This window comes from Marmota monax, unplaced genomic scaffold, assembly GCF_021218885.2.
Source record: "Marmota monax isolate L192 unplaced genomic scaffold, Marmota_monax_Labrador192_F-V1.1 WCK01_AAM20220418_F8-fsc00002, whole genome shotgun sequence".
In the NCBI taxonomy this organism is placed as follows: Eukaryota; Metazoa; Chordata; class Mammalia; order Rodentia; family Sciuridae; genus Marmota; species Marmota monax.
Window position 1 is genome coordinate 18,034,683 of NW_026693571.1, and position 26,729 is coordinate 18,061,411.

Below are 26,729 nucleotides of genomic sequence, written 5' to 3' on the forward strand. Positions count from 1 at the left end.
TCCATTGTCTAAATGGGATCCACAGATATGATTTCTTTAGACTATTCTGTATTTATTTATTGATTTGTAGTTAACTCGGCAGATACTTTATTTTTTTATAGTTTTACATAAATTTTATTGTATACATTTAAAGTATACAACATGGCGATATGGGATACATATAGACAGTTAAAAACATTCCCAGTTAGGCAAATTAACATACCCATCATCTCCCGTAGTTACCCATTTTTATTTTTGTGTCTGTGGCAAAATCAGCCTAAAATCCACTTATTCAGTATAATTCCCATATGCAGAATAATTTTATGACCCAGTATTCATTGTAAATCAGCTCTCTAGACCTATTCACCCTATATCTGTTACTTTGTGTTCTGACCTATTGTCTTCCCATTTTTCCTCCCCCAACCTCCCAATCACTCCTGTTAACCATTGCTTTAATCCATGTATTTGAATTTTAAAAAACTTATAAGAGAAATAGTACAATATTTTTGCAGCTGGCTTATTAGGATCATGTCCTCCAGGCTCATCTATGTTGTTGCAAATGACAAGATCTCATAATTTTTTATGGCTGAATAATACTCCATTGTATACATTTAGCAGTTTCTTTATCCATTCATCAATTGACACTTAAGTTGTTTCCATATCTTGGCTATTGTGCATAATGCTGCAATAAACACAGAAGTATAGATATCTGCATGAGGCAGTGATTTCATTTCCTCTGGATATCCATACAGAAAAGGGATTTCTGGATTGTGTGGAAGTTCTACTTTTAATTTCTTTAGAAAACTCCTGATCATTTTCTATAATAGTTGATCAGTATTTTAAAAACATACAAAATAGTTGCCAAAGCTTACAACCAAGTTTCACATACAAATGCAGATATCTGATTGATCTTAAAAAACCTGAAGCCCAGTGTCATAATGCCCACATTACGAAATGGAATTTGTATCCTGATTAAAGAGGCAATGCACTCTCAGGCTTGTGACACCTTTCATTTGTTACCTTCCAGTCCTGATAGACTTGGTAAATCATGGACAACTTCTTATATTGGCTTAAACTATAAACATGTACTGTTGATTTTTAAATGTTTCTATTTAGATATCCTACAGACTCACCAGAATCCACATATTCAAAACCAGCCTATTTTTTCTAAAACCTAATTTTCTTCCAGTGTTCCCTTAATGACCCAGTTAATGGAATTACATTTCTACAGCTGTCCAAATTAGAAAAATCCTTAGGGTTATTTTTCTTCTTTCTTCTTCCCTCTATGCACAGCTTTTAGGCATGTGTAAAACTGTGACCCACTTAAGTCTTTCTTTTACTGGTGTCTGTATATTAAATTCCTTTTTCTTCCTGATGTCTGGAAAACTCCTACTTACTTTACAAGATGGAGCAAAATCACTCAATCTTTGAAACTATGTTCTTTGTCTCAATAAACATTTAGTTGCTCTTTTCCATCTACAGATATCTCTAATACATTGCATATTTTACGTTGTTTATTTACTTCTGGCTCTTCTACTAGACTAGGAATTACTTAAGGACATAATGATTTAGCTATTTTTGTACCACCAGAACTAAGAAAAAAGCATGGAACTAGACAAATACATCAAATAAACATGAATTTTACAAATCAATGAGAATTGTTTCATGTCCAACGATTTCACCTTAAACTTTTTATATGATTCAATCTTTGGTTAAATTCAATTTTGTTTTCTTTTTTGCCCATACTTTTTTGGCACTTACTTTGGATTATTCTAGGGCCTGTAAATTTGTACCATAAGACTACAAATTAAATGATCAAGTAAAAATTAATTGACTCCATTATTAAAATATGAGGACTTTTTAATGACTTACAAAACTTTGTTTTAATTATCTAAGGATGCCAGGTATTACCTTTAAAAAAATGTGTAATTATTTATAAAACAGATCCCAGAGAGGCAACTGAACAGCTGTTGAAAGATCTGGCACATCACTGTGCCAGCCTGAATTTAATGACCTACATGTGAAGGGCTACATATCCAATTACTAATCCTCCCTCAGCTACTCTTTGCCCCGATATGGAGGCAGCTGAAAAAAGATGCCCTACTAACAGATCAGAAAATGAATCCAGATTTCATTGCCAATGTTCAGTTACAGAGATCTTTTAGATTTCAGATGAGGAAGAAACTGAGAGGGACTCACAATTATATTACAGCTCACATAGTTTTTCAAATAAATTTGAGAATTTAAAGCAAGAGTGACTTCAGTTTTGTGACTAAATTCAGAGACACTGAAATTATATTAGAGAACCTAAAATTCTGAATTTAACTTTCTATTCACTCAAGCCTTAAACACGTTCAAATGTCTTCAAACATCAAGGGAAAAATACTTCAGAGTTCCTTCTATATTAAGAAGGCCAATTTATATTCCAAGATTCAAACCTCATTTTTAATCTTCAAATTTTACAATAATCACCTATTAGAAGTAGGGTCAAATAAAAAAAAAATAGAAAACGACAATCCACAGGATTGAGTTTTGCTTCTCCCTCAGTTGACTTGGTCTATATATAGCAAAAAGATTATATAAGGTCAAGTAGTACAAACAATGAAACATCACCTGATGTTTTGCAAAATAGCACAGGAAAAATAGGTCAAAGAATGAATGGAGAGTAAAGCGTCTGTTTTTTTTTTTTCCCTTAAGCCATAAAAAAGGCTTAGAAATTCCAAATTTAAATGCATTTTTATTATGAATTTGACTCATTTCTTGAACTCTAATTTTCCACTTGAGTCATGTAAAATCATGCCACCCTGTTAACCTTTTTCTGTATAAAACAGACATAACTTAGGCAAGAGATGCTTTCCTCTACTCTTCAACACAAAACTAAGAATCCTTCGTCCGTACCGCATTTTTAATTTTTAAGAATGGGACTATCTTAAGCTCTCTACGCCGCCGAACACAAACAAAAATATGAATGAATAAATGCCCTTAAGTACACCTTTACTTCTTTAAGGGGAAAAACTGACGTCACCGTAACTACCTCCCACTCCCCAAATTCTAACTCCAAACCCCGATCGAATAAACCCCTCCTCCCGCCGCCAGCTGAGGCGGAAGTTAGCGCAGTTAAATGACGTATGACGTAATCGCCGTAGCCACCACCTGGTAACTCTCGCCTCTGCCTCTGGGAGTTGAAGTTTCCAAGGAGGACTCGCCCGCGGTATTGAGAGCACACAAGAGAGGCTTTCTGAACGAACTACTACGTTCCCCATCAACTCGGTTTGGTAAATCTCCTGGCACTGCGGCTGGCGCTCGCTTTCCCTTAGGTATCGTTCGGATACAAAAGGGAAGCATGCCATGCCACCCTCGAGTGGCAACAAGGGCTTCCGGGGTATGACGGAACGGACCTGTGCGAGTGGCCACAGCCATCCTGTTCCTGAAGGAAATTACGTTGGCTAGGGCGCGCCCTCGCGGCCTCCGCAGCTCTCTGATTCGCCGGCTGCATTTTAGTCCCGCCTCTCGGCTGCTAGCGCGGCTAACGGTGTAGATAAGGAGGGTGGACTGGGCTCTGCTGGCCTGCATTGGGGCGCTTTCCTTTCAAGTTATTTATGGGTGTGCGCCCGGTCCCTAGGATGCAAAGAGTGTGGTCTTACAAAAGATGACAGGAGAGAGAATATGGGACTCCGAAGGGCCGAAAAACGAGTTGTGGCAGTGCCACCTGTGGCTAGAGACCATGGGCGAGACGCTTAGTACCTCTTTACGCGTCCCTTTCTCTAGAGCTGACGTTGCTGAGCCCTCTGAAATTCAGGGAGCTCCAGGGGAAGTTGTTGATGCTGCTAAGCCCCATGGTGGTGAGCTGGGGACTATTAAATTGGCTTGATTTCACTGAAGCACGTTAAGAGTTTAAAATTGGGGAATTTTTCCAGAGAAATGTGGAGGGGATAGCGGCAGGTTACCTTCTCACCTATTAAAAACATTTCTTCTGAGGGAGATCTTTGGCCCTAGGGACTTGACATAGAAACAAAAGGCTTTTGCTACCACCGATTTGGTCAACATGTTTAAAGAAAGGTCTTTTACTGTTACGGTCAGGTCCTTAATTCCGTTGTGCAATTATTCCAATATTAGATCTTTCTTGAAGGGAGCTGCATTGTAAATTACGAAGACTTTTTAGTTGTTTGATAACACGTAATTTTTAAGATTTTCCTTTTGGCTTTAATTGATTTGTGAGGTGTATTCTCCCTGCTTTAACGGGGTGAGGAAATGTAAATATTGAGATGCCTTTTCACCTATTCCACCAAATACCTTAGTCACTTTTATCTAGTTCTTTCTCTTTTAAGCCCATCCGATAACCTGGATCTGTGAATTACCCACATTATTTTACGCTAAAACAAATTTCACACAAATATTTCTATAATTAAAATACCGTTCTTAAATATTTTTTGGACTTGGTTTAACGACTGAAAATATACTGTGAATATAACTGCGTGTCATAGAGGAACACAAAATTCTGCCATAGAAAATTTACAAATTATGACCCAAACCAAAACAATTAGGAAACGAGTAATTGTGCTATTTTTTCACAACAGGTAATCTGAACAAGCTAGTATGCAATGAAGTGATGGTCAGAGTTGGTTTATCTTTGTAAAGTCTACACAATAATTTTAATCAAGCTAGTATTTTTTTTTTTTTGCATTCCACTTATGTCTCAGTGTATCTATGTTTGAGGTTCAGAAAATTCACCTACTATAGTGCATTTTCTTAACGGAGAATAACTAAAGAAAGTGAATGATTATGATGACTAACTACTTCATGACCTTTTCTTGTTTTTGATAGGCTGTTTAAAAACATGACTATGCTGTGATAGGTCATGTTAAATTTAACGAGACTTATTAAATAGGAAAGGCAAAAGCTCCCTCTGGTGTACATGATTGTAAAACACTGCGTTAGGTTGCTTTTAACATTCCCACATTATAGAGCTCATCAACCCTTGAGTTTTTGAACAAAATAAAGAATTAGCCAATAGATGGAAAGTACTATAGAAATGTGCTCTTTTGGAATATTATTATTTTATGAAGAGCAATTTATTTCCTGTTATTTTAATTGTGCTTTTAAGTTTGCATGTTTAGTTTAACAGACCATGTTTTTCCACTCTTGCTTTGGGTAATATGCACTGCTGAATTTTATGTAATTCAGAGCATATGAAAAGAAGGTAAAATAAAAGTTGTCTTGGGAAATCACCCTCTATCTATCTATCTTTATGTATATTTAAAGTTTTCTTCTTTCTAATCTTTTTAGGTTCACTGAGTTTCTCCTGCCACCAGTTTCTTAAATTGAATACTAACATTATTTAACTTTTTTTAAAAAAAATAGTGGCATGGAAATGAAACTAGAGATTTTTTTCATCATATGTGACACAGGTCTCAAGAGGTCATCTATTGTCAGAGTTAACACAGCACAGTTCTTTTATGTTCTTTGGAACCCCTCATTTGTAAATAAGGCTTTGCATTACTGGGAGGTTACAGTAGAGTTAGGTTGGGTTTGAATCCAAACTCTAGCCCTTCATTTGTCTAATTATTCATCCAAGTATTGTGAGTATATACTTTGTGCTAGATTTGCTTGCAGTACTTTGTTTCTTAGGAATTATAGTAGCTTCGTAATTCTGGGCAAGTTATTGAGCCTCACTGTGCATTCTTTTTAAAGTAAGGATAAATAATACAGTCAACCTCATAGAGTTGTTTTAAGGAATGAATTAGATAACAATACATTACTATTACTATTTTCATTGCTTTTCTTTAAAATATATATATATATATTCACTCATTTATTTACTCCACCATTATATAATAAGCATCAACTAAGTACCAGCCACTATGTTACTGACATATTACAATGTTGCACATTGCTGTTGGGTTTATTTTTATTTTTATTTATTTATTTTTTTTTTGATCACTGAGCCACATCACCAGTGCTTTTTTAATATTTCATTTAGAGACAGGGTCTTGCTCAGTTGTTTAGGGCCTCACTAAGTTTCTGAGGCTGGCTTTGAACTTAAACTTCTCCTGACTCAGCCTCCTGAGCTACTAAGATTATAGGCATATGCCTCCATACCCATCCAGTGTTGCACTTTTTAAAGAAAGCAAAAACCACATAATAAAACTACTGCCTAAATTATGCTCTGCAAATATTTTATCCTTTAATTATCTAAATTGTGGGATTTTTTTTTTCTTTTAGTTAGTAGCTTCTCCATATAGACTTATTAGCAAGCTTTGTAAGAAGGAAGAATCGTTTCCTTAATGATACATTTACCTTAATTCCAATAGAAATTTAGTAGTATCATGCTCATTCATTGGTATGGATAAATAATAATTACGGTTTTAAGCTTCAGTGTTACTAATCTATTAAATAGAAAAGAAATATCAGTATTCTAGCCTTTCCTTAATCTGAAAGCAAGTTCAATTTTAGTTAATAGGTATAGTTAATAGGTAAAGATGTATTTGGCATCATCCTAAAGCATTCCACAAAGCCATACTGATTACAGAGTCAACTTTCATGTTTTGTTTTTTAGTCAAGACTAAAGTGGAGGATTTACATATTTACAGTGAAATATAGTGAAGGGGGCAATGTTGTCTGTACTGTCCAAAATTTATAAATCTTATAACAACTTCTGTCTAAAACTTAGTGTGAGTATACAACCAGATAAAGAAATACCATTCTGTTTCCCTCATTCTGCAGCATTGAGGATTACAGGATGATGTTTTTCCAACTCTTTTTAAAAATAATATTTTTCTTTTATAAAAACAATGTATTTTCATTATAGAAAACCATGAGTAAGAATTAAACGTGTATGTGCATACTTTTAAAAATGATTGGATGTGATGGATACATTGGTTTTTGTTTTGTTTTCTTATTTAAAGTATTATAACCATTTTCCCTTATCAATAAGTAATTTTGGAAATGTGATTATTACTGTTTAGTAATCCTAGTCTGTGTTATAGATGAGTGATAATTTTTTTATTCTCCTTTTGCAGGCATTCAAGTGTTTTCTAACTTTTCATTATTAAAATAACACAGCAGTGTGTACACTCTGGTGAATCTTTGCATGTACACTTCTGATTCATTTACAGGAACTTATCCTAAGAAAATTAATTACTTGATTGAAGTAATTGAAGGGTCTCAATTTGTTAAAGATCTTGTATTACCTTCTGGAAAAATCGTGTGATAACTACCAATATTATATTAAAATACCCCATTTCTTTAGACCTTTACCAGCATTTCCAATGAATGATAGTTAATTGGTATTAAATGACAGTTAAATGATTTTTGCAAATAAATGACATTTAATTATCTAAATTTACATTTGTATTTTTACTGATATAGTTTAACAATTATCATCAATAATTTTAATTTTAATCACATGTATTAGTTATTACTTCATGTGTTTGTAAATTATCTGTTCATGTAAAAATTGCTTTTCAGTTTTTCAGAAACACCAACATAATGTCATCTGAAACGTCATCAGCATTTATTGAGACTTCTAATGTTGAAAGGAAGCAAGACTTAACTGAAGATCAGGAAAAAGAGAAACCAAGACTAGATGAAGGGATTGAACCAGTATCTAAACGACAAATGAAGAAGCTAATAAAACAGAAACAATGGGAAGAACAACGAGAACTTCGCAAGTACGTGTTTCAAATTATGTATGCTCTACCTTATTCAGAAATGTGGAATATTAGACCTTAATATATTAAAACTAATTGTGTTAATCAAAATTGAGGTTCTGCATATTTTTTGTTAAAGACTTGTCAATTGACTTAAAAATTATATGTGTCTTGAATTAAATTATATTTTTTGGCACTATTGATGAACTTGCACTCTACACTTTTCTCGTCCAGAATCTTTTATGAGTAGCAGTATAGTTTCTGAAACAACTAATATAGATAAGGAATATAGTTAGTATCCATGTCCTAGATATGGAATAAAAATAATCTAATTCCAAGTGATCAAATTTTGTCCCAATATTTATGTTGCTAGAATAAGTTTTTATAAAAGCATTTAGGCTACAGGTATTGCATAATACCAACATATGTAAGATAAAATAAACTATAGTTGATATGGAGAAAAATTGAGTTTTTTTTAAAAAGGAACCATTTTCCTTTTTTCTGTACTTTTTGATTGTTACTTGAAAATAATGTAGGTAAAATATAGTAAACCATGTAGTAAAATCCATCATAACTCATATTTATTATTTTTAAAATCTTCTTAAGGATAATGTGATGCTAATGATAAATGAAACTGTTGACAAGTAAGTATAGTTAGGATTAGATTAAAAGCTTTAAATTATGCAATCATTTCCTTCCTATATAAAGCTATTACATGGACTACATAAAGTTGCTCATACTTGACCATTTTTGACCTGTGAAAGTGGTAAATTTCATACGATTTAACTTTAAAAAAATTTGTCTTTAAGAACAGTCTTGTGAATATTTAAATATATAAATAACAAAGTTGTTTCAATTACTAATTTTAGACAAAAGCGGAAAGAAAAACGCAAGAGAAAGAAATTAGAGCGACAGTGTCAACTGGAATCAAACTCAGATGGAAATGACAGAAAACGTGTTCGAAGACATGTTGTTCACAGTACACTCCGCCTTATCATTGACTGTAGTTTTGATGATTTGATGGTATTAAAGGTATCATGAATCATTGTCAGAAAAATCGTGTAGATGACCTAGGTTGAATCTCCTTATTTAAATGCATAATATTTCTGATATAAATGTATGTGTAAAGTACATCTTAAGTCAAATTTTCAAAATCTTTTCCTTTTCACTTAAGTTAATAAATTGCTTTGATATATTGTTCCTATTTATGTGCATGTTTTTTGTGTATATATAGATCGAGAGAGACACACATTTCATAATTATGTAAGAATCAGTATTTGTGTACATAATTATATAAGAGTCAGTAAAGATTTGTGGGCTTTTACCAATGCCATTGGTAAAGCATGAAAATAGTAATTCCATGGCTCTTAAAAGAGTTTTTTATTGTTTATGAAGAAAAGTAGATGTTTTTCATGAACTAGCATTTTATATGGATACAAAATAAATATAATGTGTCACTTATAGATTATTTACTTATAATAATTTTGTTAGTATGTAAGAAAATCAGTGAAAATTGTCAAAATTGATTTGTATTTAAGGACAAAAAAATCCCTTCTATTTATTCTATTTCTTTAGCATCATGGAATAGCTATAGATGATTTTGATAACTATTTTTAAAAATTTTTTTCTTTTCTAGGACATTAAGAAACTTCATAAGCAGATCCAACGATGCTATGCAGAAAACCGACGAGCACTGCATCCTGTGCAGGTATGTCTGAAGAATTTTTAAAAAGACCAGTTTTCTTTTCAGTTGTTCATGACAAAAACATAGATAATTCCAGTTGCCTTTGCAAGTCTTATGGGTAATCTTGTTTAAAGCTTTTTTGAAAAATATTTTCTTTTTGTAAAAAAATAAAATACTTTAAACATCTTTTCTTCTGAATCATTCTCAGACACACTTTTTAGTCATTAGTCTTGTACATGTTGACCTGTTCATTGCTGTGTAATTGAGTATCTTCATTATTGGACATGCCCTTATTTTTATACCATTTTCTCAGCTTTCAACTTCTTGAAATTCTGGGAGGCAAAAAGGGGCTTGAGGGAGAGATTGCCCTTACCCAGTGTGAGCTGTGGTACCCGTTTTAGATTTTGTCTACTTAAAGAACTTTCTTTTCCTTTTGAGATGCTCATAATTTTAAAAAGTATTTAAGCTGGAGTGAGGGAATGATTTATACAACTAGTTTGTTGATGACAAGAACAGAATCCTTTTTTTTGAATTCTAGATAACCTAAAAATTAACACTGACTCACTAATGTTAAGAAGCAGGAACTTTTAATACATTTTTTATTGATATTTTATCCTTTTAACAAGTGAGTAGTTTATATTTTTGCATTTTTATTTTTCATAATTTTTATTACACTTCTGTGATAGTTTTTATATTCTCATTTTTGTCCATAATAGACACCTTATTACCTTTGATTCAGATTGACAATAGGTGTAGGGTTTAGAACCAAAGAAAATCGTGAAGATTTTGGATTGATTTAAAGGAAAAAAAATTAAAAAACAACAATGGTGGCCAAAAAAAGGAGGGGATGGTGAGAATGACATGGAAGAAGGAAGTTTGCAGACATGATTGTTACTGGAGAGGCAGGTTATAACTAATTAAAAAAGAAGTGCGATAAAAATGTAAATTGAATGCTGAAGTTGTTGGGTTAGAAGATACACCCATAAAACACGTAATTTCTACCATGAATTTCTTGTATGCTCAAAGTTTGTCACGAATTATTTTTTTCTGCGTCAATGAGAATATATCTTGTGTTTCATTAGTGAGCAGATGAACATAAGAGGGAAATAAAATATTGGACTTAAATTATCATTTTTTTCTCTTTCCCTGCCTACCAATCCCTTATCAGTTTTACTTGACAAGCCATGGAGGCCAACTAAAAAAGAACATGGATGAAAATGACAAAGGATGGGTCAACTGGAAGGTAATTAAAGCAGATCAACTCTCCCACAATTACAAGTGTTCTTATTCTTCTAAAGTTCTACATTTTTTTGTCTAAAATTTAAATAATATTATATATATATCATATTTCAAACCCTGTAGGTCATTGAAGCTAAATCTAAAGTTGCAGATGGGAAATGCTAAAGAAGAGATTTATATGTTAACTTGTATTTGTTCTCATTAAGTCTTGCCTGCTATTTTACCATCAATCTTAAAACATATTTTTCAAAAAAGGAAAAGTTTTAAAGGTCTTTATATAACTTTTCCCTAGAAAACTAGCTATGCATTATTGGTAAGAATGAGGCCACTTTAAAATTTGAAGAGTGCCTGCATTCTATTTCTTTTAATCTGTGCTAATATGTGACCTCTAGTCATATGTGACTATTGAATACTTCAGTGGGGTAGTCTGAATTGTGAATTGAGATGTGCTGTAAATATGAAATACATACAAGATTTCAAAGACTTAGTAACAGATACAGATCTGCCTAATTTAAGAAATGTTTATTGATAATATTATGGGCATATTGGTTTAATAAAATATTTTAAATTAATATCACCTGGGTTTTTTTCCTTCAGTTTTTAAAATGTGACTACTAAAATTGTGTGGCTCATAAATTTTTCTGTTGGACAGACTGTTCTCACTCAATTTGTAAAGATGTAAATAGATTGACTTTAGTATCAATCCCTAAGGAACTTTTTTATTCAAAGAAGTAGCAGCCTATTCCTATACTTTTTAAGTTTTTATAGTGATAAACTTTCTCTGTCATGCTTATTACATAATGGCTGCATTTATTTTCTTAATACCCTATGATATGAACATTTTCAAAGTCTGTTTAAAGAGTATTCTGTCAAACTTCAAATATTTTTGGATAGGATTGTTTTGGGAAAAGAGGATAATCATTTTTATCCAACTTTCACAAATCCTATTAATTAGTAACATCTTTCCCTTTGCCTTAAAAGGATATCCACATCAAACCAGAGCACTATAGTGAACTCATGAAAAAAGAAGACCTGATTTATCTTACATCAGATTCACCTAATATACTAAAGGAATTAGATGAATCAAAGGCATATGTGATTGGAGGATTAGTGGATCATAATCATCATAAGGTACTGTTAAGTTTTATTTTTGGTTTTGCTTGTACTTAAAAATCCATATTTCAGAGTTTCTTCATCATAACAAAACTACTAATAAATAATAGCTGATCTTTCTAAGAATTTCACATTTATTATCTTACTTAACCCATAATACCACCCAATGAAGTCAGTGCAATTAGTATCATCATTTCACAGATGAGGAATCTGAGACACAAAGAAATTAATCTTAAAAGCAGTAGTGATTGGTGTCAAAGCAAATTACTTGAAACAAGACAGACCGCTGCAGAGTCTGTGTGCTTAAGCACTATGCTGTATTGGGAAAAGATACTGTCTCAGTTTCTAAAAGAAAATATCATTTTGTATTTTGCCAGCTTCTTTCCATGCTGAATTTAACCCAGCTAAGGAAAAAGCATGTTTACTAAGTGTCTGAGGAAATACTCTCATTAGTCATGAACTAATTCTTTATTCTTGAAAAGCAGCACTGTGTAGGTATAACTTTATGCAGCATTGGAAATAATCATATCTGCTTGCCCAATATGTAATTGTGTCACTGTTGGGTACTTTATACAGTATGACTGAGGAACTGAATTTTTGTGTGTGTGTGTGTGCGCGTGCTTATCATCTGGGTATTACCATTATTTTAAAAAAATTTATTCTCATTTGTTATATATGACAACAGAATGCATTTCAATTCATATTACACATATAGAGCTCAAATTTTCATATCTCCGGTTGTACACAATGTAGAGTCCCACCATTCATGTTTTCATACATGTACTTAGAGTAATGATGTCCATCTCATTCCACTGCCTTTCCTACTCCCATGCCCCTTCTCTTCCCCTCCCTCCCCTTTGCCCTGTCTAGAGTTTGTCTATTCCCCCCATACTCCCCACCCTGATCCCCATTATGAATCAGCATCCTTATGTCAGAGAAAACATATGGTATTTGTTGTTTTGGGATTGGCTTACTTAAAATTATATTCTCTAACTCCATCCATTTACCTGCAAATGCCATGATTTTGTTCTCTTTAATGCTGAGTAATATTCCATTGTGTATATATACCACATTTTGTTTATTCATTCATCTACTGAAGGGCATCTAGGTTGGTTCCACAATTTAGCTATTGTGAATTTTGCTGCTATAAACATTGATGTGGCTATGTTCCTGTAGTATGCTGTTTTTAAGTCCTTTGGGTGTAGACCGAGGAGAGGGATAGTTGCATCAAATGGTAGTTCCATTCTCATTTTTCCAAGGATTCTCTGTACAGCTTTCCATATTGGTTGCACCAATTTGCAGTCCCCACCAACAGTGTATGAGTGTGCCTTTTTCCCACATCCTCACCAACACTTATTGTAGTTTGTATTCTTGATAGCTGCCATTCTGACTGAAGTGAGATGAAATTTTAGAGTAGTTTTGATTTGCATTTCTTTAATTATTAGAGATGAGTAACTGAATTTTAAAAATTGTAATCAATTTAAATTTTAAGTAGTCAGATATAGTTACCAAATAGTCCAGTTTTTAAAAAAATATGTGTTACATTTATTGAAAGAGTGATAGTACTTCCCTCAGAATTTTGTATATTTTAAACTGAGAGAAGGGAGGGGATCCAACATGGCGGCGAGAGGGGAGGCAGCGCTTTCAGTACCTCCTCAACAACGGGATCAGAGAGACGCATGGATACACTTAGATTCGACCTGCTGAGAAACTCCTAGCAAAATTCCACTAAAGAGAGACCAGCCGGGAATTGGAAGGATTTTTGGAGGTGACAGTCTGCGCGAGACGAGTGAATCTCCGCCACGCAGCGCAGAGGTCCAGACCCGCCAGCCGCTGCCCGCGCGACTGTCGGCTGCCTGCATGCGGCCCCCGCGTCAGGGCGGATAGCCTCCGAGGCGCAGCGCAGCAGGAGCGGTGCAGGGACTCTAGGAAGAGGTCTCTCGCCAAGCCTTCATGAAATAGCAAATCGGGAGCTGAAACCAACCAGAGACAGACCAGTCCCACCCCTCCCTTTGGACACTCCGGCAAGGAGCCTGGGGCCCGCCATAGCAGAGTGGTGACATCACCAGAGTTCCGCCGACAGAATTCCTTCCCAGCGGAATCCACATTAGCAGGTGTGTGACTCCCGCCCCCTCCAGATACAAGCAGCCGGGGGCGTGTCTGTAGGGAAGCAGAGGGGATTCCAGATCCCCACCTCCCCTTAACACCAGCGGCGACACCCAAGATCTTAGCCGCCACTTTCTGGGGGCGTGCCCACCAAAGGGGTCCGGAAAAATTAAACTGTTGGTTCCCAGATCACCCCACCACAGCACTGGGGCTTAATTGAATGACAGAGAGGGTGTTCATCGTTCAGGATATAGGACACGCGGTGGGGCTGCAAGTGTAATCAGATCCTTGGGGAACCGCCTCTGGTGAACAGGACCTGGCTGGCTGGCTGGGAGGAGGAACAGGGGGAGGGGTCGGATAAGTGAAAGGGCTCTGGACTAACAGGATTGAGAGACTCCCAGGAGCCACCGTACAGGGATTTCTGTCAGCACATAGAGGGCAGAAGCTCGGCTCAGAGGGCACAGCTCCGCCTATTGGAAGAGAAGAAAATGGGATTCAGCCATAGAACAGGGGATGCCAGCATTCCAGAGATCTGATGTCATCGGAGAGCGGCCGAGGAGAAAACTTCATCGGTGCCAGCGGCGACGGAAACAGTTGGTCCCCTGGTAGGGAGGGTGAGTCACAGATACCCGAGTCTCTCTCGCTTTGTCGTCGAGCCAGAGGGGAGGAGCGGGGCCGCCGCCCGCGCCCGCAAGGTAGGCAGACCTGCGACCAACCTGCAGATCAGGCCCAGCGGTCTTCAGGCATGGTAGGAGGGGCAGGGCAGAGCCACCGCCCACGCCGGCAAGGTAAGCAGACCTGCGACAGACCGGTGGATCAGGGCCAGCGGCCTGCCAGCGTGGTACACACTTCACCCCAACTGGAGTAGGGGCAGAGCAGAGCCTTCGCCCGTGCCCAGATCAGGCCCAGCGGCCCGCCTGTGTGGTGGTCAAGTGACCCCAATTGGAGTGGGGGCGGAGCGGAACTGACACCCGTGCCCGCAAGGTGGGCAGACCTGCGACCAACCTGCAGATCAGGCCTAGCGGTCCCTGGGCGTGGTAGGAGGGGCAGGGCAGAGACTTCGCCCCCACCTGCAAGGTAGGCAGACCTGCGACAGAACGGCGGATGAGGCCCAGGGGTCCGTGGGCGTGGTAGACACCTCACACCAATTGGAGGAGGGGCAGAGCAGAGCCCCCGCCCGCACCTGCAAGGGAGACTTTTCAACTATACAAGAGCAATATAAATATATAGGGGGGGAAAAAATTTCAAAAACACAACAGTTTCACCAAGAAGAAAGAAATGCAAGCAGTATGAAAAGACAAGGAAAGAAAGGACTACAAGCAATGCAGGTCAGCTCAACTTTAGAAGAGGTAACAGCTGCAGCAGATGGAATGTCAGATAAAGAATTCAGGATATATATGCTTCAGATGATCTGGAGTATCAAGGAAGAAATTAGACAGCAAAATCAGACAATGAAAGATCACTTCGACAAGGTATTACACAAACAAATCCAGGAAGCAAAGGATCAATTATACAGGGAGATAGAGGTTATAAAAAAGAAACAAACAGAAATCCTAGAAAAGCAGGAAGCAATAAACCAACTTAAAAACTCAATTGAGAGTACTACCAGCAGAGTAGAACACTTAGAAGATAGAACATCAGACAATGAAGACAAAGTATTTCAACTTGAAAAGAACATAGACAGCTCAGCAAGACTGTTAAGAAACCATGAGCAGAACATGCAAGAAATATGGGATAACATTAAGAGACCAAACTTAAGAGTCATTGGGATACAGGAAGGTATAGAACTCCATACCAAAGGAATGAGCAATTTATTCAATGAAATAATACGAGAAAACTTCCCAGACTTGAAGAATGAGACAGAATCCCAAATTCTAGAAGCCTACAGGACGCCGAATGTGCAAAATTATAAGAGATCCACACCTAGACACATTCTAATGAAGATGCCCAACATACAGAATAAGGAGAGAATTTTAAAAGCTACAAGAGAAAGGAAGCAGATTACATTTAGGGGCAAGCCAATCAGGATAACAGCTGATCTTTCAACACAGACTCTGAAAGCTGGAAGATCCTGGAATAACATATTTCAAACACTGAAAGAAAATGGGTTCCAACCAAGAATTGTGTATCCAGCGAAATTAAGCTTCAGGATGGAAGATGAAATTAAAACCTTCCACGACAAACAAAAGTTAAAAGAATATGCAGCTAGAAAACCATCTCTTCAAAACATCCTCGGCAAAACATTACAGGAAGAGGAAATGGAAAATAACAATGAAAACCAACAGTGGGAGGTAGGACAGTAAAGTGGGGGGGGAATAATCAAAGAGGAAAACAAACCATGTTTAGTAACATAAATAAACAAATATGGCTGGAAGAACAACCCATATCTCAATAATAACCCTAAATGTTAATGGCTTAAACTCACCAATTAAGAGACACAGGCTAGTAGAATGGATCACAAATCAAGACCCAACAATATGCTGCCTACAGGAGATGCATTTGATAGGAAAAGACATACATAGACTGAAGATGAAAGGTTGGGAAAACTCATATCACTCATATGGACTTCAGAAACAAGCAGGAGTGTCCATACTCATATCAAATAAAATAGATTTCAAGCCAAAGTTAATCAAAAGGGATAAAGAGGGACACTACATACTGCTTAAGGGAACCATACACCAACAAGACATAACAATCATAAATATATATGCCCCAAACAATGGTGCAGCTATGTTCATCAAACAAACTCTTCTCAAGTTCAAGAGTCTAATAGACCACCATACAATAATCATGGGAGACTTCAACACACCTCTCTCACCACTGGACAGATCTTCCAAACAAAAGTTGAATAAGGAAACTATAGAACTCAATAACACAATTAATAACCTAGACTTAATTGACATATATAGAATATACCACCCAACATCAAGCAGTTACACTTTTTTCTCAGCAGCACATGGATCCTTCTCAAAAATAGATCATATATTATGTCACAGGGCAACTCTTAGACAATATAAAGGAGTAGAGATAATACCATGCATCCTGTCTGATCATAATGGAATGAAACTGAAAATCAACGATAAAAGAAGGAAGGAAAAAGCATACATCACTTGGAGAATGAACAATAGGTTACTGAATGATCAATGGGTTATAGAAGACATCAAGGAGGAAATTAAAAAATTCTTAGAGATAAATGAAAACACAGACACAACATATCGGAATCTGTGGGACACATTGAAAGCAGTTCTAAGAGGAAAATTCATTGCTTGGAGTTCATTCCTTAAAAAAAGAAAAAAACCAACAAATAAATGATCTCATGCTTCATCTCAAAATCCTAGAAAAAGAAGAGCAAAACAACAGCAAAAGAAGTAGAAGGCAAGAAATAATTAAAATCAGAGCTGAAATTAATGAAATCGAAACAAAAGAAACAATTGAAAAAATTGACAAAACTAAAAGTTGGTTCTTTGAAAAAATAAACAAAATCGACAGACCCTTAGCCATGCTAGCGAAGAGAAGAAGAGAGAGAACTCAAATTACTAGCATACGGGATGAAAAAGGCAATATCACAACAGACACTTCAGAAATACAGAAGATAATCAAAAATTATTTTGAATCCTTATACTCCAATAAATTAGAAGATAGTGAAGGCATCGATAAATTTCTCAAGTCATATGATCTGCCCAGATTGAGTCAGGAGGATATAGACAACCTAAACAGACCAATATCAATCGAGGAAATAGAAGAAACCATCAAAAGACTACCAACTAAGAAAAGCCCAGGACCGGATGGGTATACAGCAGAATTTTACAAAACCTTTAAAGAGGAACTAATACCAATACTTTTCAAGCTACTTCAGGAAATAGAAAAAGAGGGAGAACTTCCAAATTCATTCTACGAGGCCAACATCACCCTGATACCTAAACCAGACAAAGACACTTCAAAGAAAGAAAACTTCAGACCAATATCTCTAATGAACCTAGATGCAAAAATCCTCAATAAAATTCTGGCGAATCGGATACAAAAACATATCAAAAAAATTGTGCACCATGATCAAGTAGGATTCATCCCTGGGATGCAAGGCTGGTTCAATATACGGAAATCAATAAATGTTATTCACCACATCAATAGACTTAAAAATAAGAACCATATGATCACCTCGATAGATGCGGAAAAAGCATTCGACAAAGTACAGCATCCCTTTATGTTCAAAACTCTAGAAAAACTAGGGATAACAGGAACATACCTCAATATTGTAAAAGCAATCTATGCTAAGCCTCAGGCTAGCATCATTATGAATGGAGAAAAATTGAAGGCATTCCCTCTAAAATCTGGAACAAGACAGGGATGCCCTCTCTCACCACTTCTGTTCAACATAGTTCTCGAAACACTGGCCAGAGCAATTAGACAGACGAAAGAAATTAAAGGCATAAAAATAGGAAAAGAAGAACTTAAATTATCACTATTTGCAGATGATATGATTCTATACCTAGCAGACCCAAAAGGCTCTACAAAGAAACTATTAGAGCTAATAAATGAATTCAGCAAAGTGGCAGGATATAAAATCAACACGCATAAATCAAAGGCATTCCTGTATATCAGCGACAAATCCTCTGAAATGGAAATGAGGACAACCACTCCATTCACAATATCTTCAAAAAAAATAAAATACTTGGGAATCAACCTAACAAAAGAGGTGAAAGACTTATACAATGAAAACTACAGAACCCTAAAGAGAAATAGAAGAAGATCTTAGAAGATGGAAAAATATACCCTGTTCATGGATAGGCAGAACTAACATCATCAAAATGGCGATATTACCAAAAGTTCTCTATAGGTTTAATGCAATGCCAATCAAAATCCCAAAGGCATTTCTTGTAGAAATAGAGAAAGCAATCATGAAATTCATATGGAAAAATAAAAGACCTAGAATAGCAAAAACAATGCTAAGCAGGAAGTGTGAATCAGGCGGTATAGCGATACCAGACTTTAAACTATATTACAGAGCAATAGTAACAAAAACAGCATGGTACTGGTACCAAAACAGGCGGGTGGACCAATGGTATAGAATAGAGGACACAGAAACCAATCCACAAAACTACAACTATCTTATATTTGATAAAGGGGCTAAAAGCATGCAATGGAGGAAGGATAGCATCTTCAACAAATGGTGCTGGGAAAACTGGAAATCCATATGCAACAAAATGAAACTGAATCCCTTTCTCTCGCCATGAACAAAAGTTAATTCAAAATGGATCAAGGAGCTTGATATCAAATCAGAGACACGCCGTCTGATAGAAGAAAAAGTTGGCTACAATCTACATACTGTGGGGTCGGGCTCCAAATTCCTCAATAGGACACCCATAGCACAAAAGTTAATAACTAGAATCAACAAATGGGACTTACTCAAACTAAAAAGTTTTTTCTCAGCAAAAGATACAATAAGAGAGGTAAATAGAGAGCCTACATCCTGGGAACAAATCTTTACTCTTCACACTTCAGATAGAGCCCTAATATCCAGAGTATACAAAGAACTCAAAAAATTAGACAATAAGAGAACAAACAACCCAATCAACAAATGGGCCAAGGACCTGAACAGACACTTCTCAGAGGAGGACATACAATCAATCAACAAGTACATGAAAAAATGCTCACCATCTCTAGCAGTCAGAGAAATGCAAATCAAAACCACCCTAAGATACCATCTCACTCCAGTAAGATTGGCAGCCATTAGGAAGTCAAACAACAACAAGTGCTGGCGAGGATGTGGGGAAAAGGGTACACTTGTACATTGCTGGTGGGACTGAAAATTGGTGCAGCCAATTTGGAAAGCAGTATGGAGATTTCTTGGAAAGCTGGGAATGGAGCCACCATTTGACCCAGCTATTCCCCTTCTTGGTCTATTCCCTAAAGACCTAAAAAGAGCATGCTACAGGGACACTGCTACTTCGATGTTCATAGCAGCTCAATTCACAATAGCAAGACTGTGGAACCAACCCAGATGCCCTTCAATAGACGAATGGATTAAAAAAATGTGGCATTTATACACAATGGAGTATTACTCTGCATTAAAAAATGACAAAATCATAGAATTTGCAGGGAAATGGATGGCACTAGAGCAGATTATGCTAAGTGAAGCTAGCCAATCCCTAAAAAACAAATGCCAAATGTCTTCTTTGATATAAGGAGAGTAACTAAGAACAGAGTAGGGACGAAGAGCATGAGAAGAAGATTAACATTAAACAGAGATGAGAGGTGGGAGGGAAAGGGAGAGAAAAGGGAAATTGCATGGAAATGGAAGGAGACCCTCAGGGTTATACAAAAGAACATACAAGAGGAAATGAGGGGAAAGGGAAAAATAATACAAGGGGGAGAAATGAAGGTCAGTAGAGGGGGTAGAGAGAGAAGAGTGGTGGGGAGGGGAGGGGAGGGGGGATAGTAGAGGATAGGAAAGGTAGCAGAACATGACAGTCACTAGTATGGCAATATGTAAATCAATGGATGTGTAATTGATGTGATTCTGCAATCTGTATATGGGCTAAAAATGGGAGTTCATAACCCACTTGAAGCAAAGTGTGAAAGATGATATATCAAGAACTATGTAATGTTTTGAACAACCAACAATTAAAAAAAATTAAAAAAAAAATAAAAATAAACTGAGAGAAGGGTAATAGGCAGTGATGAAGGTAGTGAAAAGAGAGCCAGATTTTTCTTGTGGTTCTGCCATCGAAAAGCTTTGTAACTGGGCAGGACATATAATTTCTTTGGTTTCTTTATTTGTAAATAGTAATGTTAAAACAAATGCTTTAAATATCCTAATTGTCAAGAGAATATTTCCAAATTAGTAGTTATACATACACATCCTTCAGATAATATTCTTTGAACTAAAGTCTTCTTTAAAAATTATACTGTTATGGACTTTAAAATAATTTAATGTTCTAGTCCTAATTCACACTGTCTTTGTTCTAGGGAATCACATATAAACAAGCATCAGATTTTGGAATTCATCATGCACAGCTCCCCCTTGGAAGTTTTGTGAAGATGAATAGTCGAAAAGTTTTGGCAGTTAATCATGGTAAGGTATAGGGGGTACTAAGAAGATACATCAGCGCACATTTTGAAAAAGAGCATAACATTAAGATTTGAACAAATAGAAAATATTAATCCTTGTTGGAGAACAAAAATTATAAAGAGTAACCATTTATGATTTGTTTAACTAATAGAAAAATTATGCATATTTTAGAAAATTTTGAAAGTGTAACAAAGTACAAGAACAATTAGTTGTAGTTTTACAACTTGATATTAACTTTTTGGTGTGTTTTCTTCCAGTTCTTTGCCTGTGCATTTATAATATTTATTATATAATTGGATTCCTACGGTAGGACAATGTTATTAATCTCTTTTCTTCTTATTTTAGTCAGCTTTTTAGCTGCTGTGACCAAAATACCTGATAAAAATAATCTTAGGAGGAAAAGCTTATTTGGGGGAATAAGGAATCGAGCTGGTTTCAGAGGTTATAGTCTGTAGACAGCCAGCTTTATTCCTTGGTCAGAGGAAAGGCAGCCATCATGGCAGAAGTGTGTGGCAGAGGAAAGCAACCGGGAACTTTGTACTAGGAAGCAAAGAGAGAAACAGACCTCTCCTCTCACCTAGGACAAAATATATACCCCAAAGGCATGCCCTAGTGACCTGCCTCCTCCAGCCATATCCCACTTGCCTACAGTTATCACCCAGTTAATCTCTACCAGGGGATTAATGCACTGGTTAGGTCAAGGCTTTCCTAATCCAGTCATTTAACCTCTAAATTTTCTTGCATTTCTCTTACTTGAGCTTTTAGGGGACACACAACATTGAAACCATAATACCCCTCATCTATTTGTGGCTATATAACATTCCAACATTTCAGTGTGTGGTAACTTAACCATTTTCTTATTGTTGAATTATTTTATTTTTCTTTTTTTCTATCGTGAATAACATTTTTTTAAAATTTTTTATTCTAATTTGTTATATATGAAAACAGATGCATTACAATTCATATTACACATATAGAGCACAATTTTTCATATCTCTGGTTGTATACAAAATATATTCACAACATTGGTGTCTTCATACATATACTTAGGATAATGATGTCCATCTCATTCCACTATCTTTCTTAGACCTAAGTCTTTGCCTAGAGTTTTTATTTTTAAATATTTTTTAGGAACCCTAAATACTTTCTATATAGCAGGCTTTGGAGGGTTATAGAAATGAAATTATTGATTCAAGGAATGAACTTCTTCTAACATTTTTGATACATAATAGAAATTACTTTTCCAAAAAGTAATCTAAATTAACCCTTCATCTCTGTGTTGAAAAGAGAGTTCTTAGAGACAATATTGATATTCTTTACTCCTAAGAAACAAAACAACAACAAAAAAAATCAGGCAAGAAGTTCTTTGTAGGAAAGAAGAAATTTAGATGAATGCTAAACATTTGTTTTTAGTTGTATATTACATAAAGGATAAAGAAACAAAGAGAAAAAAAAGAGTAGGAAGGAAACTAAAATGGTCCTTGGTTATAATTGACAAGGGATATTGCTTAAGCTTTTGTGTGCTTAAGAACCAAATTGAGGAAAAGCTGAAAAGGAAGCAGTGGGTTTGAGAACCTTGGAACATATTGCCCCTGATAGCCAAAGGAGAAGGAAGAAATAAGAATAAACTTGTTAATAGGACAAGCTAGCTTTGTTAACACAAAAGGAGTGTGTTTTTAAAGATAATATTAACGTTATGATGAACTTGACTAAGAAATGTATGGTATTTTCTTTATTGCAGTATTTGAGATTATTCTGGGATACCTGGAAACAAGAAACTGGCAAGAAGCATTTTTTACTATCTTACCCCAGAGGAAAGGAGCTATTCCCACAGACAAAGCCTGTGAAAGTTCTTCCCAAGACAAGCAGTGTGCCATGGTTGAAGATGGATCGGACAGTGATTCCAGTGAAGAGGAATATAGCAAAAATGAAACAGAGTCACCACATAAAGATGAACAACAGGATAAGGAAAATAGCACTGAATCCACAATGCAATCTGCACCACACTAACATTACCTGTTTTTCTTTTAGTAAGGAAAAATTAGGAGAAAGTGAGGTGCTTCATAAAATATTCAAATTGGAAAAAAATTTATTTTCTCATTTATTTTGTGAATTTTAAAAACTCTTTAGAGCTAAATGGTGATGAAAAACCATTTAAACTCTAAGAATTTTTGTTTATGTATAAGACAACTTTGTGTTGCTTCTTAAATTACTTTTTAATCCTCAAATAAGAGTTTTAGAGAATTTTACTTTATTAGTATACCCTATTTCTCTTTTCTTTGTTGGAATATATTCTTCAGAATGTGCCTTCTGACCTATCAGTTCATATCAATGACCTTTATGTTTGTTTATATCAGTGTCTTTCTAATCTGTTGTGTATGTATTTTGGGGGGCAGATATTCATAAATGCCCTGTAATTCTATTAAAATGTTATATATGAGAGCTTATCTTCCATTTGCAGCTTTTACATCCAATTTATTTAGTTAAAAAATATCAATTTGCTACTTAATAATTCATTTCTTTTGGACTGTGGAGTGCACACCTGTGCTTCCTTTGTGGACTTTTCATGGTTCTGAAGTAATTACAAAATAGTAGAAAATCTCTTTAATTCATTTTCTTAATTCCTATAATGGTAACAAATTATTTCAGTTATAAAATCCAATTTTTGCAGGCAAGATTATTTTATAAGGCGGTTACTTTTGAAGGATCAATTTTGTCTTTACCTGATTTAAAACATAACAGTCCTTATGAGCTATCCTTTCCTTACATATATTTTTTTAAAAAAATATTTGTTGACTTTTAAGGTGAATATCGTGCATCTGTCTATCATATAAGAATATTCAAACTAACATAAATGTGTGTCTCTGTAAATAACGTGCATGTATAAAAATATGCGTGTAATGGTCTGTCTGTCCGCATGTATGGTTCTGTTATTAACTGATGAAAACAGACTGATTTGTATTATTTGTGTGGTTGCATTGAAAACACTAAGAGCAATTAGAATTTCATTAACACAAAAATCCATAACCAAACATTCATTTGGAAAAGTTGGCAAGGGAGCATGGAGCAAAAATGATCTGTTTTAGCCTCTAAATGGTGATTGTAGAGAAGTTGTATTTAAAATAAAGTGTTCTCTGTCACAGCTAAAGATGTCAAGTACCTTCACTGAGCTTTGGCAAAGTAAGTTTTTTTTTTTTTTTTTAAATATGTGAATGTTATACTTAACAATTACATAACATGTATAAGTTATATACATATTTAGTAGGAAGTTTATTATAGAATTGATGCTTCCTATTTTTGTTGCTTTATTCTTAAAAATCTTTTGTAGTTAAAGTAAAATCTGTAAGCAAGGTATGTCAATAAAGAAAAGCCCTATGCTTGTAAAAGAACAAAGCTCATGTTGTAATGTGTACTTTTCTGAAGTTCAAATTTTTCTGAGTAAATTTGGTTTGCTAGTATGAAATACGCCTTTTACTTAAACTATATCCTTATGGAATAGAGCACTATTTAATTATGAAAGGTAAAAAAAATCATTCAGGTATAACATAATTTTCATTAATTGTAAAGACATGCTGTATTTGTTTCCTTGGGGTGCCATAAGAAATCACCAGGAATTATGTGGCTTAAAACAGCAGCAGTTTATTCTGTAACCATTCCGGGCGCCAAAGTGTCACAGGGCTGTGCTTCAATTGCTCTAGAGAAGAATTCTTCCTAGCCCCTTGTTAGCAGCAATGCTTGGTGTTCCTCAGCTTGCAGTTGCATTATTCCAATCTGTCTTGTCAAATGGTCTTCTGTCCTCGTGTCCCATGTCTATGTCCAAACTTTTTTTTCTTAGAAGAACACTAGCATTGGTTTAGGTTCATTGTAATCCAATATGACCTTATCCTAACTTGACTATGTTTGCAAAGCCCCAGTTTCCAAATAAGATCACCTTCGTGGGTACCACATATTAGGACTTGATATATATTTTGGGGAGAAACAATTCTACCCATTACTACCCCATGTCTTATCTGGGCTATTGGTGAAAAGGCAGCAATGATTACCAATCAGTTATTTTGAAATAACTGATTTCTGAGGTACTTGAAAATCGGTTTAAGAATATTATTTAAAGCTTTTTCTCTCATTTTAATATATCCTTCCAATACTTTTTGGTTTATTTAGTGTATTATTAGTTAATAATATTAAAGTCACTTACATTGGGACTTAATAAAAGTAAGGAATTAATTTAATAAATAAATGTATCAAAAGGATATATGTCTGCTGAAATAATGGGATTTCTCCTCATTTAATTTCTTCAGTAAGTAACCTGTGGTCATCATAAACAAAGTTCATTTTTAAGGAGAGGAGCATTCTTTACATTGTTATTCCTGAGATCAGTGATTTGATATCTTGTACAATTTGAAAATGCTTAGAATGAAAAAGGAAAGTAATTCTACTGAAAAGAAAAAAAGTTTTTAGGAGATAAATACCCAGAGTGATGAAACCCACCAGTAACTGGCAACTATAAGGTAAAGTGATAATTAACTTTATAGATGGAAAGGATTACTGAGATGCTAGAGATAAAAGGCAAGAATTACACATAGACCACTGAGAACATGCAGACAACGGGTATAAAGTGAGATAAGAAAGGAAAAATGGGCAGAAGTGAATGACATATTATTAGAATTAATGATGGCAAAGGCCTGTATAGTCAAACTTTGGTCTCCTAAAGCATAGAGATTTATCTCTTTTCCTAGCTCATTGCCAGACACTTAACAATAGTTTTTCAATAAATGTGGAGAAGAAAATCAGTGACAGAATTGAGAGGGAGTATAGTTGATGTAAAGAATGGGGAATTCGATGAGGCTCAGACCTTGGCACTGCTACTTGTTAGCTGTGAGGCTTTGGCTAAGTTATACAGCCTTTTAAAATCTCAGTGTCCTTATTTATGAAGTAGGAATGTTACGTCAAAAACCCTTTTAGAGTTTGAGCAAACAATTGTGTTTTTAAGTGAGCAGTAGCTTATTTAATAAGTAGCATGGCAATGTATTTCTAATACTGACTTCCTCTCATTTCTTGTCTCATTGCCCTTTTTCTCACTCTTCCACCTTGACATTGGCCACACTAAAAAAATAGTAGTAAGTAGGCTTTTGTTTCAGGTTCTACTTTCTGAAGAACCCAAGCTTAGACAAGACTGAAAAACTATAAATGTTCTATTCTAAATGAATGCTCACTGAACAAAACAAATATAGATCATTTAGTGAAACACTTATAAAAGCAATAAAAACAATGCTAACAACAACAACAAAACATCTACACATGACCACATCTGTATGTCCTATCAGCAAATATAAGTGGCCTACAATGAGATTGGATTTTTATAAAGTTGATACATGCAGTATTTGAATAAAGTTAGTAATGTTGAAAAAAAAAAGATATAGCAGGCTAATGAAAAGAAGATAGAAGTCACAATCCTAGCATTGGGTAAGGTTCAGCACTTTATAAATAAGAAAAAGAAGGGATACTATAGTCTGAAACACAGTCCTTACTAAACATCAACAGTTATGCATATATCTGTGCTCTAGGTAGCATAGTATTCAGATGAGAAAAAAAAAATTAAGAATTAGATGTAATAGTAACAAATATGAGTACTATAGGTGAAAAACAAAAAATGCATTAGCTATGGAACTTCCTAAAAGTAGCTATTTTAGACTACAAAGGAAAATAAATTTCCAAAAATAGAAATTTCTCTTGATAACCATACATTAATCTATAAAATAACATTGGTGGCATAGGATAAAAGCATTACCACCTAGAACTTTTTAATTTTTTTCTCAAGCAATTCTCAAATGAGATGAAGTTAAATCAAATTGTAAAATATTTTGGAAATATTTAGGAATGAAAATACATA

General features: G+C 35.2%; 1 protein-coding gene across 6 annotated transcripts; it reads left to right on the plus strand.

Moving 5' to 3' along the window:
- The first annotated feature begins 3,115 nt into the window (after positions 1-3,115).
- Trmt10a (tRNA methyltransferase 10A) lies at positions 3,116-25,089 on the plus strand. Of its 6 annotated transcripts, none has more exons than XM_046459137.2 (8): positions 3,116-3,296; positions 7,447-7,649; positions 8,498-8,660; positions 9,265-9,336; positions 10,481-10,555; positions 11,533-11,682; positions 20,737-20,842; positions 22,581-25,089. In XM_046459137.2, the coding sequence occupies exons 2-8, from the start codon at positions 7,468-7,470 to the stop codon at positions 22,847-22,849; spliced, it is 1,017 nt and encodes a 338-aa protein (XP_046315093.1). In that variant the 5' UTR covers positions 3,116-3,296; positions 7,447-7,467; the 3' UTR covers positions 22,850-25,089. The 6 variants fall into 6 exon arrangements, with proteins under 6 accessions (XP_046315093.1, XP_046315095.1, XP_046315092.1 ...); XM_046459139.2 differs by having other exon boundaries at positions 7,455-7,649; XM_046459136.2 differs by having other exon boundaries at positions 3,116-3,254.
- Positions 25,090-26,729: the final 1,640 nt, after the last annotated feature.

Excerpts from the sequence above, each read along its gene's own strand:
- Trmt10a (XM_046459135.2), top strand. The coding sequence starts at position 3,801 with ATGCTGCTAAGCCCCATGGTG. Across the intron at positions 7,650-8,497 it reads GAACAACGAGAACTTCGCAA|ACAAAAGCGGAAAGAAAAAC; the intron begins GTACGTGTTTCA and ends TACTAATTTTAG. Across the intron at positions 20,843-22,580 it reads AGTTTTGGCAGTTAATCATG|TATTTGAGATTATTCTGGGA; the intron begins GTAAGGTATAGG and ends TCTTTATTGCAG.